At 35.5% G+C, this 16,973-nt stretch overlaps 1 protein-coding gene across 5 annotated transcripts in view; it reads right to left on the bottom strand.

The window, feature by feature from the left end:
* Positions 1-1,207: 1,207 nt before the first annotated feature.
* STRN3 (striatin 3) overlaps positions 1,208-16,973 on the bottom strand; it is a 66,845-nt gene continuing 51,079 nt past the window's right edge. For all 5 annotated transcript variants that reach the window (XM_056345336.1, XM_056345335.1, XM_056345338.1 and 2 more), the window contains 8 exons: positions 10,209-10,384; positions 10,029-10,076; positions 9,109-9,230; positions 7,277-7,444; positions 6,884-7,024; positions 5,419-5,526; positions 3,016-3,102; positions 1,208-2,902 (listed from right to left, as the gene is read on the bottom strand). In XM_056345336.1, the coding sequence (XP_056201311.1) occupies positions 2,733-2,902; positions 3,016-3,102; positions 5,419-5,526; positions 6,884-7,024; positions 7,277-7,444; positions 9,109-9,230; positions 10,029-10,076; positions 10,209-10,384 (1,020 nt within the window). In that variant the 3' untranslated portion in view covers positions 1,208-2,732. The remainder of the gene's footprint in view (positions 2,903-3,015; positions 3,103-5,418; positions 5,527-6,883; positions 7,025-7,276; positions 7,445-9,108; positions 9,231-10,028; positions 10,077-10,208; positions 10,385-16,973) is intronic.

Raw genomic sequence — 16,973 nt, 5'->3', positions numbered from 1 at the left:
TTTTAATACAATTAAAAAAAAAGATCAGTTATGCATGGCAATGTTTATTAAACAATCACATTTCATTTAAGCATTAAAATGCAGCAGTCTGAAAAGCTGCCAGAAACAATGTTTGGCTTCAGAAAAGGCGATTATGAAATTACTTTCAATAAAATTCAAATACTCTCTTGTCTGTTGATTAGTTGAATGCTTTAGACTGGAAGGAACAAAAAGTGCAAGTCAGCTGAACGTCACTTTCAAAAGTAAAATCTTAGTGTCCTACAAGCAGTTACTGAAAGGCCTCACCTCAATCTTCAAGATAAAGGACAAAATTCTCCAATTTCTATACAATTATAATTTACTGTAACATTTCAAACAACGTAACATTATTACTAAAACAAAATTAAATTCAGAATATAACTGCAGTATTCTGCCTACCAGGAGCACCTTTTTTTCCCTTTTTTTTTTTTCTTTCTTAATTCTAATTTGCTTGACATGAGATGGCATGAGATACATTCTCAGTGCAAAACTGGAAACTTACATGGAACAATACAGTTACAACCACTTACAGGAACATGTTCTAGCTTAAGGTAATTTATACCTAAACATACTACTTTCAAAATCTAGGATTCGTATTGTGGTAGTCTGTTTCTGCTGATACACTTTCAGGAAAGTGACTCATCACAGAGTAGCTAAATGTTGCAAAAGGCTAAGCTCCAGGTCAAAAAGACTGCCCTTTTGTGCATCATCTTTATTGGAGGACTTGTAAAGAAACGGACAAAGGTTAATAGATAACATTTGACATAAGGGCAAATTTTAAGCATTTACAAAAGGATTTTTTATAATTTTCTTTTTAAATTTAACAGAATGATTCATTGGTAGTTTGAAATAAAAACAGAGGACCTTTCTGGCTCCTGAATCTCGAGACAGTGAAAACCAGCGTGATTATCATCTTAAAAAGGCTGTAACAATACACCAGCAATTTTCAATTTGTTCTTGTAAAAATCTCTAAAAATATTGTGAAAACATGTTCTTATAAGTGGGAACTGCTGCTTGAAACTGAACACTTGGTTGACATCCAGACAACTATTACAATTTTCCAAAAGCAAAGCAGCTTATAAGCATAATAAACAAATGGTCATTTTGCTAAAGTTTAGACCTAATTTAGTAATTTGTAGAATGACACTTTCAAACTGTGCAACATAAAATAATGTAGCCAACAGTAAGATACAGGTACACCATTTAATATTTATTATATGCATTTTATATACATTATTTTTCAACAGCTGTACTTTTGCTATGTGGTACAATCTTAAAAATTTGCTGATTCATAGTTTGTAAAACAGAAACCTTACAAAACTCATCAAAACTCGCAAACTGATCAGAAAAGTTTTGTGGAAGACTAGAAAAAATACTTTATTGTATTAATCATGCATTACACAAACAAAATCTTTAGTTACACCATAAACTGAAGCACATCTGAAAATAAAATAAAAGCAGGGAATAACTAGTCAAAACACAGCAGATTTATGAATCTTGAATCAACTACTTTTGTATTCTATTTGAAACGCAAATAAAAATAATTTTCACTCCAAAAGTTCTGAAACAAGATTGCTTTTTGGAATCAACTCCACTCCAGGTACTTAACCAGAAGAAAAAGACTTTCTTGGTTTGCAACTTTAGAATTATCAAATGTCCCATTTTCTCTTCTATTTTAGACTGTTCAAAGAGTGCCATAATAGATATACAGGGCCCTTTAACACACTACATAAAAGGATATAAAGACCAACAAAAAGTGAAATAAATAACAATAGGCCATTAGCAAGATGGGTAATCCTTGATAAATAAACTCGTAAATACAGTAAGATGTACAAAATATCACATAGTGATAGGATGCCAAGATTAATTTTTTTTTTTTAAAGAGTTCATTTGGGGGTGTTAACCCCTCTGTGTTTCATTTGAACACATTTTACAGTCCTTTATTTATGAAGACAGTTATGCGATGATGAAGAATTAGCATCCTTATGCAAGGACTTAGCTGAGCTGTATTAGGCAAAAGAAGGGAAGAGTGTGGTTACACGGCAGCGGGTCAGTGAGATCTCTGTGTTTTAGGGTTCTATAATGCAGAAAAACATTATCAATACAATCTTGAGCACTGTTGTGACAGGCTAAATATATAAAAAGACTTATAAAAACTAGAATTTTATCCAAACATTTTGTGCAACTAATGCTAAAATATTTTAAGTTAAATTTCCTTTCTTTAAAGCAAAATAAAAGTTTAAAAGGGGAATCTGTGGCATTCAACTGATAAACAGAAGATTACTAAGAGATGAAAAGAAAGCTACTCTTGGAGCTCACTTCCCCCCACAAGAGCACCACATTCCTAACCCTAAGGCAGCACACAGAGTCCAAAATAAGTCTTTTGTAAGATCAGACTCCACGTTTGCTTAAAGACACCTAAAGAACAGACATACGCTCAGTTCATATCCAGTCAAGGCTACAAATACTGGTTTTCTTTTTTGTATTTCTCCCCACCCCCCCAAATACAGTAATTACAGTTAAATGAATGAGCCTGACGTTGTTCAAGATGTGGTGATTTTTCACCAACTTATACCTGCCCCACATTAAGAGCCTTTACCCAGGCAGATCAGATGTAGTGTCTTACTGGTAACCTTATCATTGATGGCAGTGACGCATTCCCTCTTTTTTGTCCAAACAGACCTGCTGTTATGACGCAGGTTTGTTCTGCTATGTCACACAAATACTTTGGCAAGGGCATCAGCTCCTGCACTGGCAATATATGCTTTTGACGGATGAAATGCTACATCATAAATTGATTCATCCAGCTTTTTCCTATGAGCTGTTATTTCTTGCACACATGTCTTGCTGTCCAAATTCCATAACCTAATGGAACAATCATGGCCTGTTTAGGAAAAGAAAGAAAAAAGACAAGAGACAAAGTCAGGTTTGTTAGGCACTGGAGTGCATCAGAAATGCAAAATTTATAGATATACAGAATAAGAAAAGAATCCTTACTTCCAGACATTAAATAGATTCCATTAGGATCTACAGCTAGACTTGTGACAGCATCCAAATGAGCAACCATAGAATGGATCATTTTACCTAAAAAAAAAACCAACAAAACCAACAGTGAATTTCTGAATTATTCTTTTTTTAAAAAATAACATTCCCAATTAATGCAATATAGAACAACAGACTTACTTAGATCCCAACAATATCTGAATGATACAATTCTATTAGAAATCACTGTTTCAAATGCAGACTCTTGTATAAGTATATTGGTAAATGACACGCAATGCAAAAAAGCATTCCCATTATAGTGCTCTTTAGCCATCTGACAATTAAGACCAATCCTAAAATGACTGGGTGAGAACCTCAATTTTCAGTCCCTTAAAAGTCCTAATACCTACCCCAGTAGGACAGAGTATTGATGAAACTTTGTAAAAAGAGACTTAGTGAGTCATACCAGAGGTCCATCTATCTCTGTCATTGCTAAGAGAGAGGCTATTGGTGATAAACCAGGGAAGAAAATAAAAACAAGCCAACTGTAAGTGATACTTGCCCAGAATACTCTCCAGCTTCTAACAGTTAATTGTTCAGTTATGTCACAGACATGAGGTGTTATCTCTGCATTCAACTACGCTTAATGCATTTCTTGCCAGTGACCTCCATTCCTGGACTCTTAATAGCATCTTACGATGCTTTTTGGGAAGGAGTTCCAGAATATTTAACTGCACATAAGACCACCTCTTTCTGTTTTGAAGCAGTCACCCATTGGGGGTTATCAACTGGACCTTAGTTCATGTATTGGAAAAGACAGAAATAAATCCCTGTAAGACCATGACCAACATGAAGAAAGTATATCATCTTCACCAAGTCGTCTGTCTTCCTGAAGAACCTCAGCCTGTTTAGTTACTAAGATTCTTCCTGAAGAAGCTAAAAAGCTACTGAAGATCTCCAATCATCTTTTAACCATTCTCTGAAACATTTTAATTTGGCTACATCCCTTTTGAGATAAGGAAGACCAGAGTAACACAAAGTACGCATGTGGATACACCAAGAATTCATACAAAGGCATTAACAGTGATTCTTTTTGTTGTTTATTCCTTTCCTTCCTCCTAACTTTCATTTTGCTGTTCTGACTGCCAAGAAAAGAACTGACATTTCCATCCAGCCTCTTCTTACAACTTTGTGGTTTTACCTTGAATAAGAACAGTCAGCTCAGTGATTATTATTTTATATTATAAAGTTTGTTTTTCCTTACATGCGTCATTTCACATTTATCCACATGGAATTTAATTTGCCTGCTCTTAAGTCTATTAAGATCTTTAGTTCCTCCTCGTCAGCCTTCATCTTTAATACCCTGAATTAATGAATGTCAGTTAACTGTCAACCTACTGTCCCCTGTCCAGATGATTCTTATTATGTTGAACTGCCGCTGATCCCTCCAGGACATGGTAATTTATGTCACAAACAGACCATCTACTTCAACTTTCTGCTTCCTGTTTTTGACTCAATTCTTTGTTCATGCAAGATTTTTCTCCTTATTCTACATCTTTGTTTCCTTGAAGTAATAAATTTTAATTTCAAGAACAATCATTGCAACACATTTAATCACCACAATTCAAATACATTCATGGCAGGTGAGAATGGGAAAAAAACATCTAGTTTTTTTCTTTGAAAACAAAAAACCCAAGAATACTGTCCCCCACTCCACCCAAAACAAACATACTTAAAACAGAGGTTTTGCACATGTGCTTACAAGTCAGCTTATGCTGATTTTTTTCATCTTCCAACTTTTGGTAGTACAACATGCAGGAAGTGACTGATAATTTGATAAATGGGAAGTTTATATTCATTCTTATAATTATTCCAAACTTTTTGTCATGACAGACTGTGCAGTTTTTTCCTATACCTTTCTTTCCCCTTTTTTCCAGATCCTTTTCTGCCTTACAAACTTCATCAGCAACTTAAGTGTAACACAGAATCCCATTACTACAGTGAATTTAGGGTTACTTCTAGTCTAATAGGTACTAAGTAGTGTTCTTTACTCTTCAGAGTTGAAAAACATAAAACTGATATACACTTATGAGTTAAAAGCATGGAAATGATGAAGACAGGAAGAAAATGGTAGACATTCTATAAATTAGCAAAGTGCTAACTTTAGAGGACCTTCTCGTCCCTCACAACTATCTCTGTTTTGAGAGAGTAATTTCTGACTGCTGAAGTCACAATTGCAACAGGTATCACTATTTCATAGAAAAGGTACTGAAGAGGTTTAATCTTAAAAAACCCAGAGTTCTCTTTTTGTAAATCTGCATCACTAGTGAGTTTTCTACAAATGGATTATGTCCTATGCCCATCCAGATTTACTTTAAACATACTGATATATACAGATTAAGTTCCGTTTATCCTTACCCGTTTTGTTGTCAAAAAATTTGATGTGTCTATCTTCATGTGCTGTAATAGTTACAGGAAGTGTGGGATGACTTACTACCTTGTTAATATGATTATTTGATTGTACACCTGAAAATAAAACAAAAAAATATTCACCTGCCTTATAGGGTTAAAATTAAAACGAGATTATTTTAGCACTACACTTTATCTTACTATATTAACTAATATATAATAAGAGCATCAATATTATTTAGGAAGAACATCAATGAGTCTCGTAAGAAATAAGTTTCTTGCTTTACCGGATGGGGCTAAGACTCTAGCCAATGTACTGTCAGGCTAAAGCTGTGTAAGTGGTTTATACACATGAAGGGTTCTTGACTGAGGTAGCAAACAAAGCAAGGAAGTACTGCAGGGGCAGCACTAGCCAAGTAGAAACAAACTGTGGCATCTATAATATATGTTTAGCACACAGCTCTTATACATCCACATCAAAAAAGACTGGGGGGGTGGGCAGGGGAAGGATCCAAATAACTGAAGTCAACCCAATCTATTAAGGTTGCCAGATATGTATACGTCTTATTTCAAGTTAAAGAAACATGAATGGTTTAGAATGTCGTTAGAAGTTTTTAGAATACTCTTTAAAAAACATTTTCTTATCTTGATATGCCAGTGTTTCAAGGCTTGTTCCCTTCACTTCTGTGCTTAGTTTTTGTTGATTTCATTTAAGATTCTCTTCAAACTAGGAGAGGTATTTCTCCAATTTGTGATTTTCTTTCTCACTGTCAATGCCAATTTTTGCACGTTATTTAGAATATAGCTTTTACATGGTTTTATAACCGGTGGTGAAGTCTTTATATAACCTACTTAATACAGTAAGTAGTAAACTAGACTGCTTGGAGGGGAGAAGCAAATTCTCTCCCTATATTATTCTTTAGATCTCATTTCATAGAAAGGAATGACCAGAAACTGGCGTTTTTCCTTATGGAACACTTTCACAGGTTCAAGAAAAGAAGCTATCAATGCTCTTCTATCTATACAGTTTCATCAGATACACTGAATTCTCAGAGCTACATTTTTGTAGCACCTTATTTGTAGCAACAAAATTTCTAATACTAAAAGTTTCACAGGAGAGAGTGTTTCAGCACAACCTGTGTAGAATTCTGCACTGAACTAATATTCTGCTTAACTTATTTATTTATGTTAATATCCTCCGTGTCAAGGGTATATAATGAAAAATGTGTTTTAATATGCAATTCAGACAACAGAATCTTGAGAACCCTTAGCTTGGAGAACAAAAAACCATGGCTTTCAAATCCTGCTAATCCACAATCTTTTCCATTGTTCCTCTTCCAAGCATCTAACCAACTTCCAAAATGCATGATGCAGGAGAGCAGCAAAACTTTTTCATTTACTTCACCATATAATAAAACTTTGAAAAAGGCACCTCATCCAAGATGGATAGTTAATACAAAACAGCTTTACTTACCAGATTCTATTTGTGATGAAAGCATTACCACTGACTGGGATGTTTCTAAATCATAGATGACTGTGCTGCCAGTGTTAAAAGATGCCACCATATGAGCAGGGTCACAACCTATAAAGTCAACTGATGTAGGTATTCCATGCTCTAGAAAGAGAGAAAAATGTCTTTTGAAAGAAACGCTTTAAAAATCCTTGACAGTTTAAACATTTAGTTTGTTTTATACTCATACTTCAAAGAAATTCACTCCCTCCTTTAAAATAGTGCTACAGCACCAGGATTACTTTATTAAAAGATTTTTCCCTTTAGTCCTAGTTTTGATAAATGGGGATAATGAGCCTGGATGCATCATCAGCTGCCTCATAACAGATTTTCAAAACCACTGCAAAAAAACCTTACCTTTTTCTCCATTGTAAGTGCAAATACAGGGCATTTTTTCTGGTGGGTTCCATAATCTAATAGTGCCATCTGCTGAACAAGATAGTAAGTGATTCTTTACACTGCTGTAAGCAAGACCCCAGACTGCATCTGTGTGAGCAATTAATGTGCCAGCTAGAACGTTTGGCTCTGAAAAAAAAACCACAAAAGTTCAGAAATGAAACCTTCTCAGTGAAGAAACATTAAATAAGTATTTTCTTGTACCTCAAGATAAATTAAATTCCACATAAACCTGTCATATGCCCCCCCCCCGCCCCCAGCCTTTCCTGTTTAAGCAATAGCTAGAAAATTACACAGGAAGTAGTTTTGCACAACCATCGCCATAATTCTAAAAAAAAAACCCCAAACCAACCCCAAACAAACAAACAAAAAAACCAAACCACCAACACCCAAATAAAAAATTCCACCAAACCAACGAGCCAAAAATGCCCCCACAAACAACTAGGTCCCTTTTTCCAGAACAATTCATGCTTGTCATCACCTCTTCTCAGAGGCACTTGTTTCTTCCCTTCAAACTGAGCATCTTAAAGATGCTTGGTCACAGCCCTTGCTCTGTACAAGGTGCAAAAACATCTGACAGGATCAGCAAACACTGACAATGCTGTTTTTACTCTGCATACTCTGACAACACAGGAGCATGCTCTAAAACTCTCAAGCACTGTAATAATTAAACCAAGATTATTTCTGCTATGGAACAGGGAAACACATTCTTATTTTCTTCTCTCTGATACCTCATAGTTATCTTTTATAGAGGGTTTCTTAATCTATTCTCTACCAGGCATTGAGTAGAGAAGTGAGACAAAAAGCTAAGAAAAAATAAGATAAGGAAAAGAATAAAGCCAGAATTTAATTTTGTAGAAAATTAAAGACAAGTTGGTCTTGCAATCCAAAACCCTGCTAACAAGCTTTAAGGAGGAAAAAACATCCTATTAAAGCTCTTTTTTAAAAAAATAACCATCACTTGAGTAGAGACAGTTTTGTCTGAGGCCCATGAAAATTATACCAACAATCCTACCTTCACAAACAAATCAGACTAGTCTCAGTGATTAGACTCTACTGAATAAATTTTTAGCAGAGGGGCATCTATGTTTTAGGGGACAGGGTGCAGCAGTCTTCCTAAATTGGCGCAAGACAGTACTGCTTCCCATTCCTGCCCATCTCAGTGCCACAGATTACGCAGCCTGAGTGTTGTATTAGCTCACTCATTACATTGACAGAAGGGAGAAAGGAAGAATTCTTGACTTTGTCCCATTCAGGCTTCACTGAACCATGGAACTGCACCCTTAGAAATACACTAAACACTAAATGCTGATCACCAGCAACAGCAGGAGACTGATGCACAGTTTTCCAAGCAGTTATCAGCTCTTTAATTTTAGAGACATCGGTTATGGGAACAGAGATACAAATCAGAAACATGGGACACAGAATTTGAGTACACTCATCTTAGTTTTCTGAGAAATTCCTATCAGGAAAAATTAAATAAACATTCAAAAATCTGGAATTTTGGTTCAAATTCGTAAGCATAAACATGCTTCTTAAATAAGAGTTATGATAATTTTTTTTCTTTAAACCTCAGAAATTGCCAGTCTTCCTGTTTCAGTTCTGTACAAAGTAGATCACCAGTGCAAGCAGGAGTAATTAATGATTAACACATACAAAAAGTTGAAAATACACAATTTAGCTGATAAATGGCAATTACATTTCACAAAAGCTCTAGAAAACAGATTAGCATCAAGCAGAAAATTAAAGCTGAAGACAACAGTCATAAGTTGTGTCTTTTAAAAGGTACTTACCATAGGTATCATATGGATCCACATTAGGGCTAGGCATGTTCCACCACTGGATGGTTGCATCAATACCACCACTGAAACACTGCTCTCCATTGGAACTAATTGCCAATGACAATACAGGTCCACTATTGGGAGAGACAGAACAAGAGGTTTATTGATACTGCCTGGATAGAAATTAAAATCTGACTTAAAAAACCTGGATCGGAAAGCAGTTTAAAAACATTCAAACTCCAAAGAAACAATTCTGTTAAAACCTTTAAGTCTCAAGTGATACCAACTTCTATTAAAATATTCATAACAAATTCACTAAAACTATCCAAATTCAAGAAATTCAAACCACCACCTTATTCCTCAGAAACAACAGTAACTACACCTACAAATGGTGCTTTTCCACAGTGCATCTAACGCCAATCTAATAGCTACTTATGCTGGAAGAGGTGGTTGCAGGAATTCAGAATCCTCCTAGTCACATGCTTGATCTCCTGATTTTTCACTCATTGAATCTGCGTTCAACGGGGGTTTTTTTGGGTCCTGATGACTGCATCCATACTTTTAATTTCTCAGACCTGTATGTGAAGATACTAGGCAAGCCTAATAAATTCTAGCTTATTTATCTTCTTTATGTATATAAAATCCACAGTCCAAGACATGGGCATCACTCAGGTGATTTAATTATCGTGTTCTACAACCTCTCCTTTCCATTGCAACTAACCACATTTGCCACTTCCTGTGCTTGCGTTACCATGGTCTATGCCAGTTGTGACAGGGACTCAATTTTTACCTGTTTTCACAAAGTATAACAGACCTTGTCTATATGTTGTAAAAATAGAATATATATTTGTGGCTTTTACACTGAAGTGACCTATGAAACCATAAGATAATGACAATATATTTATCAAGCATTAATTATGTCAAACACTTACATATGAGCCCTAAATGTGTAGATGGGTTCTACATCTAAAGAGGCACTCCTAAAAGAGAAAGGAAGAGTTATTACACTACACGAAATTTCTACTGAAAAGCTCTGAGAACTTTTAAGAGTTTAATCAATTTCAAAGGCATTTAAAACACAACTAATGTTTTATAAAAACCCATATACTTGCTTTTTGGCAGGAACGGTTTTCTGCAAATTCCAAAGTTTTAGAGTATGGTCCTCAGAGGCTGTAACCAGCACAGGCTCTACAGGATGAAAAGCTAATGCCCGCACTCCATCAAAATGACTGCGTAGCGTATACTTAGGGTTCCATGTCTTTCGGAAGGCATCTTTATTAGCTGGCAGCTTAAAAAAAACAGAAAAGGAAAGGAGTAATAATTTTATCTTGGGTTCAAGAATACATATAATATGTATCTCCCTGTATTATAGGAAAACACGCTATTTTTGATTCAGCTAATGCATGTTCAATCTTAAACCTGCATTTATCTATTGATCTGTCTACATGCATCTCTAACTCCCTCTCTCACATGCAAGGTAGTCTGCAGATTTTTCTACTGTCATAGTTTCTTTTGTCCCAGAGTGGAATGGAGTACAATGCTGAATAAGCAACAGGAAGTCTTGATTTTCAAGAACTGGCTTTAACTCTTCTGTGCAGTGGTATTTTAATTCTTCTTCCCTGAACAAAGATAAAGGTTTCATTGCTTATCATGTGGTCTGCACCCAAGGAAGAGATTACAACTGCTGAAAGTTTATTATGTTTAAGTGATAAATGAAATGAGCTTCAGGTCCCTAGTGATTGACCTTCTTCAGATGAGTAACCTGACTGAGAATGACAGGAAACACATAATTCTTGAATACTTCTACACATGAAGGTATGTACACACAAATAGGTAATCCAAATTTCAATACATATTTGTCATAATTTCAAGCATAAGATTACATATAAGTATTTTTAAAGTCTTCAGTGAGTTTTAAATATATCTGTGAGACAGTAACTTAGTTACTATATGAAGCAATATATACAAACTTGACATTTATATATTGTGAACATCCAATTCATACTCTTAACCTATAGACTGTTAGGCTAAATTAAAAAAATTACAGCTGCTTGATATTAATTATAGGTAACTCTGAGGAGTTACCAGAAAACCTCAAACTCATCTAGTGACTGCAAGAGACTACTTTACAGCTTTGAATACATTTTACATGATGCAGAGAGCAGACCCTGAAAAGACTACATCCCATTTGTCCAAAGTTTCCATGAGGAGAAATAAATGTGCAGATACTTCTCTCTGCCCCTCAAGTAATAAAAGGAGTTTAGAAAACTGACTTTAGTTAGATGACCAAAATTAGCACACTAAGAATGAACAGAAACTAGTCCTATCCTCTGCCTTGCACACTATCTATTCACCACATAATTGTTAAAATGTTTCTCAACTATAGGCCAGAATCTCTCAGTATCCCAAGATATTTTCACCAACACTATTAACAGACTAAAATCTCCCGTAGCTAAAAAAATCTTAGTAACTTATATGTGTCAGGACTAAAATAAAAATCAGATCATAACATAAAATATGCTGTACTAAGTACTCTTGGACCAAATCTATATCCTGGACTGAATTACCACTACTCACTCAAACTAAATTTGATTCTATCCAAGCAAAATAAATAGAAAGGCTCAGGCAATAAAATTTACTGTTCTGAGTTACAGATGTGCAGGCACTTACTTTTGCCTTATATTAACGTAAATTTCTGGCCTAAGCACAAAGTATGCCAAATTCAGCTCAAGCAACAGAAACTTGCTATACTGACATGTAATTTGTATTTTTAATACCATCTAAATACATATCACAAAGCATTTTGTTTTCAGACTTCCTACTTCAGAGTATATTGAATATCACAGTATTTTTATTGAGACTTAAATTATTTAGCACTACAGTGCATATTATATACAAACTCCTTAAAAAGAACAATCTTTGTTTCAGGAACAGAATGGAATTCTGGAGTTCTGCAATAAACTTGATAGATTTCAGCCCAAGCTGCATATTTATTCACCTCTCAATCTACAGTGGATAAGAGAAGGCGGGGGGGGGGAGGTTTTTGAAAAAGAAATTATGTTTTTCTAGCAGAGTCCCTCAATATTTTTAATCCTGATTACGTAATGTATTCATGCAGCTGGATAACTCATGTTGCCTCATGCATTTGTGGTTATCTGGGGCCTGGACAAACTAAAGGCAAAGATTTGAAACAGCAAAACATTTGGAATAGCAATGGTTAATTTTAGTGCACGTTATTATGTCTCAGATTAGACAGAAGACCTTGATTTTTATGTACAAAGTGCATACACACCACATGGATTTCTATTACAGTTGTGATGAAGAGTCATTCAAGAAAATCAGGACCGAATACAGTGGTCCTTATTTTTCAAAAAAAAGGAAAAAAATTCATTAAATTTTTTAATGGCTGTTGCAATCATAATTTCATTCTCAGCAGTTCTGAGGAATCTGCTAAAATGTGAGGTACAGAATTTACAGAAGTTATGAAAAACAAGGTACATTTCCTATATTAAGTACAGCTTTTAAGCCTTAATTTTTTAAAACAGACTTGAACATCTTAGTTCTTTTAGAAGGCACCATGAACACCTTCCTAGAAATCTAGTTATATATAAGCGCATTTTTTCTTGTTTAATTCTTTTTCCCCCCCATCCAAGTTTCCACTGAATCTTGACATGCTTACTGCAAGAGTAACAGAACTGGCACATCTTTAAGAAGAGATCCTTGCAACCTCTAAGGCAAAACCTAACTACTAGTGCATTTTAAAAAAATATTACACCTCAGATAAACACAGTCAAGGGCTTGGAAAAGGGATTTGCTGATTACAAAGGATAAAACATGAGATACAAAATGGGCCAGAGATACAATGGAAAAGTAGTAAAATGGGACCCTGTAACAATGTTCTAAAGTATGACAAGCCTCTCAAAACAGAAGGTGGACACACTGCCCCATTGAGTCTTAAAGCTCTACTGTAAATGCCAGAAGATAAAGCCATGACAAGACAGGCTATGGAACCATACAGCTTCACTAGCTCTTTCTCCCTTTTCCCCTGAACTTTGGCGGGCTTTACTAAACAGGACCAAAAGGGGTCAGCTGAATCCTTGATCCTAGTCCCTAGTCAGCAAACAGCCACAGAATAGCTGATTAGAATAGCAGGTCTACCAAAACCAAGAGTTGTTCCCCTGCCCAAAACCACCAACCAACACCCAAACAAAAACTCTGCCTAGGTCAGGAGACAAAACTCTTTACATGTCCTAAAAAAATCTTTACCACAAAATCTCCTTAGAAAAATAGAAACCAGACAAACACCACAAGAAATTGCTAAACAGATCAGAGGAGCAATCAGAAATCAGAAATGCCTACTTTCTAATACTTGCTCAATTAAACTTAATAAAAATCTCTTTTTGCCTTCATTTTGTCTGTATGGGAACACAGGCAAGCAACCTATCCGTTCTGCCTTGTAAACCAGTAGCAAATCAGACTGAAAGAAGCTACACCTCAGCTAAAGAAAAAAATAAAAACCAAAGACACCAGGGAAGGAAGATACTCCTTGCCCGTGTGTTCAACAGAATCCTTACAGCACAGTAAGGTGATGTGTATTTCCCTGTCTCAACCAACTACTCATCTACAGCAAACAGAGGAATTAAAAAGCAATACAGAAGAATCGGAAAGCCATAATTAGTAACTGTAGTCAGTGTCTTTCAATGTTTTAATGCTGTTTTTCCTTGATAATGTGACTGATTTGAGATTTCAAATTTAGATGCTCTGATAATTGCGGACTTTCCATTTCACAGCGAGTCCTACAACAGAAAACTACCACCATCCTGTGCAGGTATGAATCCAAGAATATACATTTTTCTTATTTGGTTAACAATATTACTCCCTCGGCATACAAATAATTACATACACTGAGGTAAATATAAAGAACTAGATATCAAAAAGACATGACTTGAGATGACTGTACTGTATTATAGATGGCTAGTCTTTTGGACAACTTGTGCACTAACACATTCACATACAGAAAAAGTTTCAGCTGTAGTTGAAATTCTTAAGGTTTAAAACTTGATCTCCATCTTGTCCACATATCCTTTCCTTTTCAAAACACCACCCTCATCAAGGAGTGATACGTGAAAACTAGTGAAAACCTGTTGTGGCTTAATTCATGCGCTATAATGGCTCACACAAGCCATCTGAACAGCATGGACCTATTGGGACCAAAATGGAAGAAGTAGGATTAAGTGGTTTGGGTTGTTGGTTTTTGTTACTGTTGTTTTACTTAAACTAATTTAGCTGAGCATTACCTGCTTATTCGGAGATTTACTAGAAAAGAAGGTGGACTCAGCTAAGCTCATAGGGGCATGAGATGAAGATGTCCTACAAGTACAAGGTAAGACATGGTCTTCTTGCACTGCAGATCAGTTACGTGGAACAACTTCAGAAATTAAGAACTATCAAGGAATTTTTAACCTGAAGGAACATTGTGATGGAGAACTAACAGCATCTGAATTTCAGTCTCTTCAGATTCATGACAGGATCTGGTAAAAAAAAAATTATTTCCATCTATGTTATCTGATACTTCAGGTTTTTATTTACTGACATAAAAAGACTTCAGAAGCCACCATACACTTTTCAGATATGCTTTAAAAGACAGCAGATATGCTAAAAGCACTGGGAAAGGAGGATTGGATAGGAAGGAGAGAAATCAAGTGATCATTACGGTCAATCACTTCTCATTCCTATTCGGTGAATGAAACAGGAAGAAAGCAAAAATTTACTTCATCTCTCATCTCCTGTATCAGCCAGATATTCAAGTATGAGATAACCTCTCCCCACAGATCTCCTAAACCAAGCTGTAACTGAAAAGCCTCTAATGAAGGGTCTCAGTGAGAAAATTTTGAAAATCCAGCTACACTGAAGCAGTAACATCATCTTCATCTACAGGATCACTGACACCTTCAGCAAATTTGTGAGGTACTGCCTTCTGCTGCAAATTCTTTCTCTCAGGCAGTATTTTATACTTGTGTATTTATCACCTCTATTCTCTGCTTTAAGTTTTTCAAGAGCAAAGGCAACTCCAAGTTCTATTCTGCATTGTGCTTTGCACAATAAAAAAGTATTGTCAGGTTTGTTGCAAGTACCACGAATTCTCCTGAAACAGTCTGATCAGTTGGTGTTGATTGTATTATTCACTGTAATGCTTCCTGAGTTTGTCTTGGCTCACCTGTCTATATTCCTCCTTCCTGGAATAAGAAAAATGGCTGCACACTTTTATGAAGAAGCTGTACTTCACAAAAGAGAACAATATATTGCAACGTTGCAATGTTGCAGTCAAGTATGACATTTTCCACAAAATCAATCTTGCTTCTGAAAGTCTCTCACAGGCCATCCTCTACAGGCCAACTTTCCCTACACTACTGGAGTTCTTGAAGGAGACATCAAAAATTCCTTCTTCTACATGAAAGACATTATTGTAATCTCTTTAGCATATAAAGAAGTATGGCGTATTCACTATTACGGCATCAGAACAAATTAATGACTGCATTAATTTGATCTAAGATGCTTTTAACTCAGCGTTGGCCTCTGACAGTACCTAAAAACCAAATATACTTTTAGAAAAAGTACAAGAATAGTGCTGCTGCTTCTCACTGTTCTTCCAGACTGCTATCATTTCAGCCCAGGAACTTGTTCCTTCTATGTATATAGTAATTCTCAATGGAGAGCTAATTGGAGAACAATGGATAATAATGACCTATAATAGAGATATGAAGTATTCTGCTAATACTGGAGTTGTAGAGAGATAGTGGGATCTATGCTATTAATTGTTGCTGATAATCATTCCTATGACACTAAAAAAGCCAACCACAAATGAAGCCATGCAAGATACAGTATTACAGACCAACCCTAAGGCTCATCATACTAACTAGTCCATGCATTAATTGTCCAGCATACAGGTTGACTTGAGATTTTGGTGGGCACAAGAGGAAGAAAGAAGGGTGCTTAACAAATACATTAGATTTTTAGGAGAAAAAAGAAGCAGAAAATTCTGTGATCGTGAATGTGTGCCTTAAGAGCCACAAGTTATCACGTTACCTTCATAAGTTTAATGAAGGGCAAGTGCGATCCACCAGACCTTGATACTCCAAAGTTCTGAACTTGGAAATAGGACAGACACAGAATGCAATCCAATTGCAAAAACAATTTGTGATCTAATCTCACAACTGTAGCTGCCTCACTACTGAAAGTATACCATTTAGTTTTTTGATGCCTCACATTTACTGTCAGTAAAACAGAAATAACACTTAAAGAAAATAATCATCTGACAAGTTCAGATGCTTGATGAGAGATTCCGAAGTGCTTTAAAATAAGTACTTCTCCTCATGCAAGTTAGCATTAAACTAAACTTTTCTTAGCTCTTTGATGAAGATACAGACAGGAGCATTTAAAACTTACTCAACCAAGTAAATACAGTAGTATTTAAAACAAACTCCCAACTATTCAACTTCATAGTTCCCAGAGGAATTTACTACTAGATAAGAGTAGTGGTTAGGAACATCCAGGTCTGGATGTTTCAAATTTAAGCTGCCTTAAACCATTTACAATTGAAGCTTTTAAAAAACTTTTCTTTGAAGTCCACTTTTTCAAAGATTTCATTGAAACTTTTTTTAAAAAGTGGTAATTTTCAAAACAATTGTACATGACCCTCAAGTCAGACACATTTTACATGTGACTTACACTGGAGATTTAGTGAGACAGAATGCAAAATCCTGAGAAAGTTAAGATGCAAAGAGCTGAAACTGAACTCTGGTATTATGTTGTGTAATTTCCCAGAACTGTTATGTCATTTGAAATGAAAAAGAAAACATGAAAATCAATCTTTACTG

Source organism: Falco biarmicus, chromosome 7 (genome assembly GCF_023638135.1).
Source record: "Falco biarmicus isolate bFalBia1 chromosome 7, bFalBia1.pri, whole genome shotgun sequence".
NCBI lineage: Eukaryota > Metazoa > Chordata > Aves > Falconiformes > Falconidae > Falco > Falco biarmicus.
Note: the sequence above shows the minus strand (reverse complement) of the source record. Positions and strands in the feature narration are given on the sequence as shown.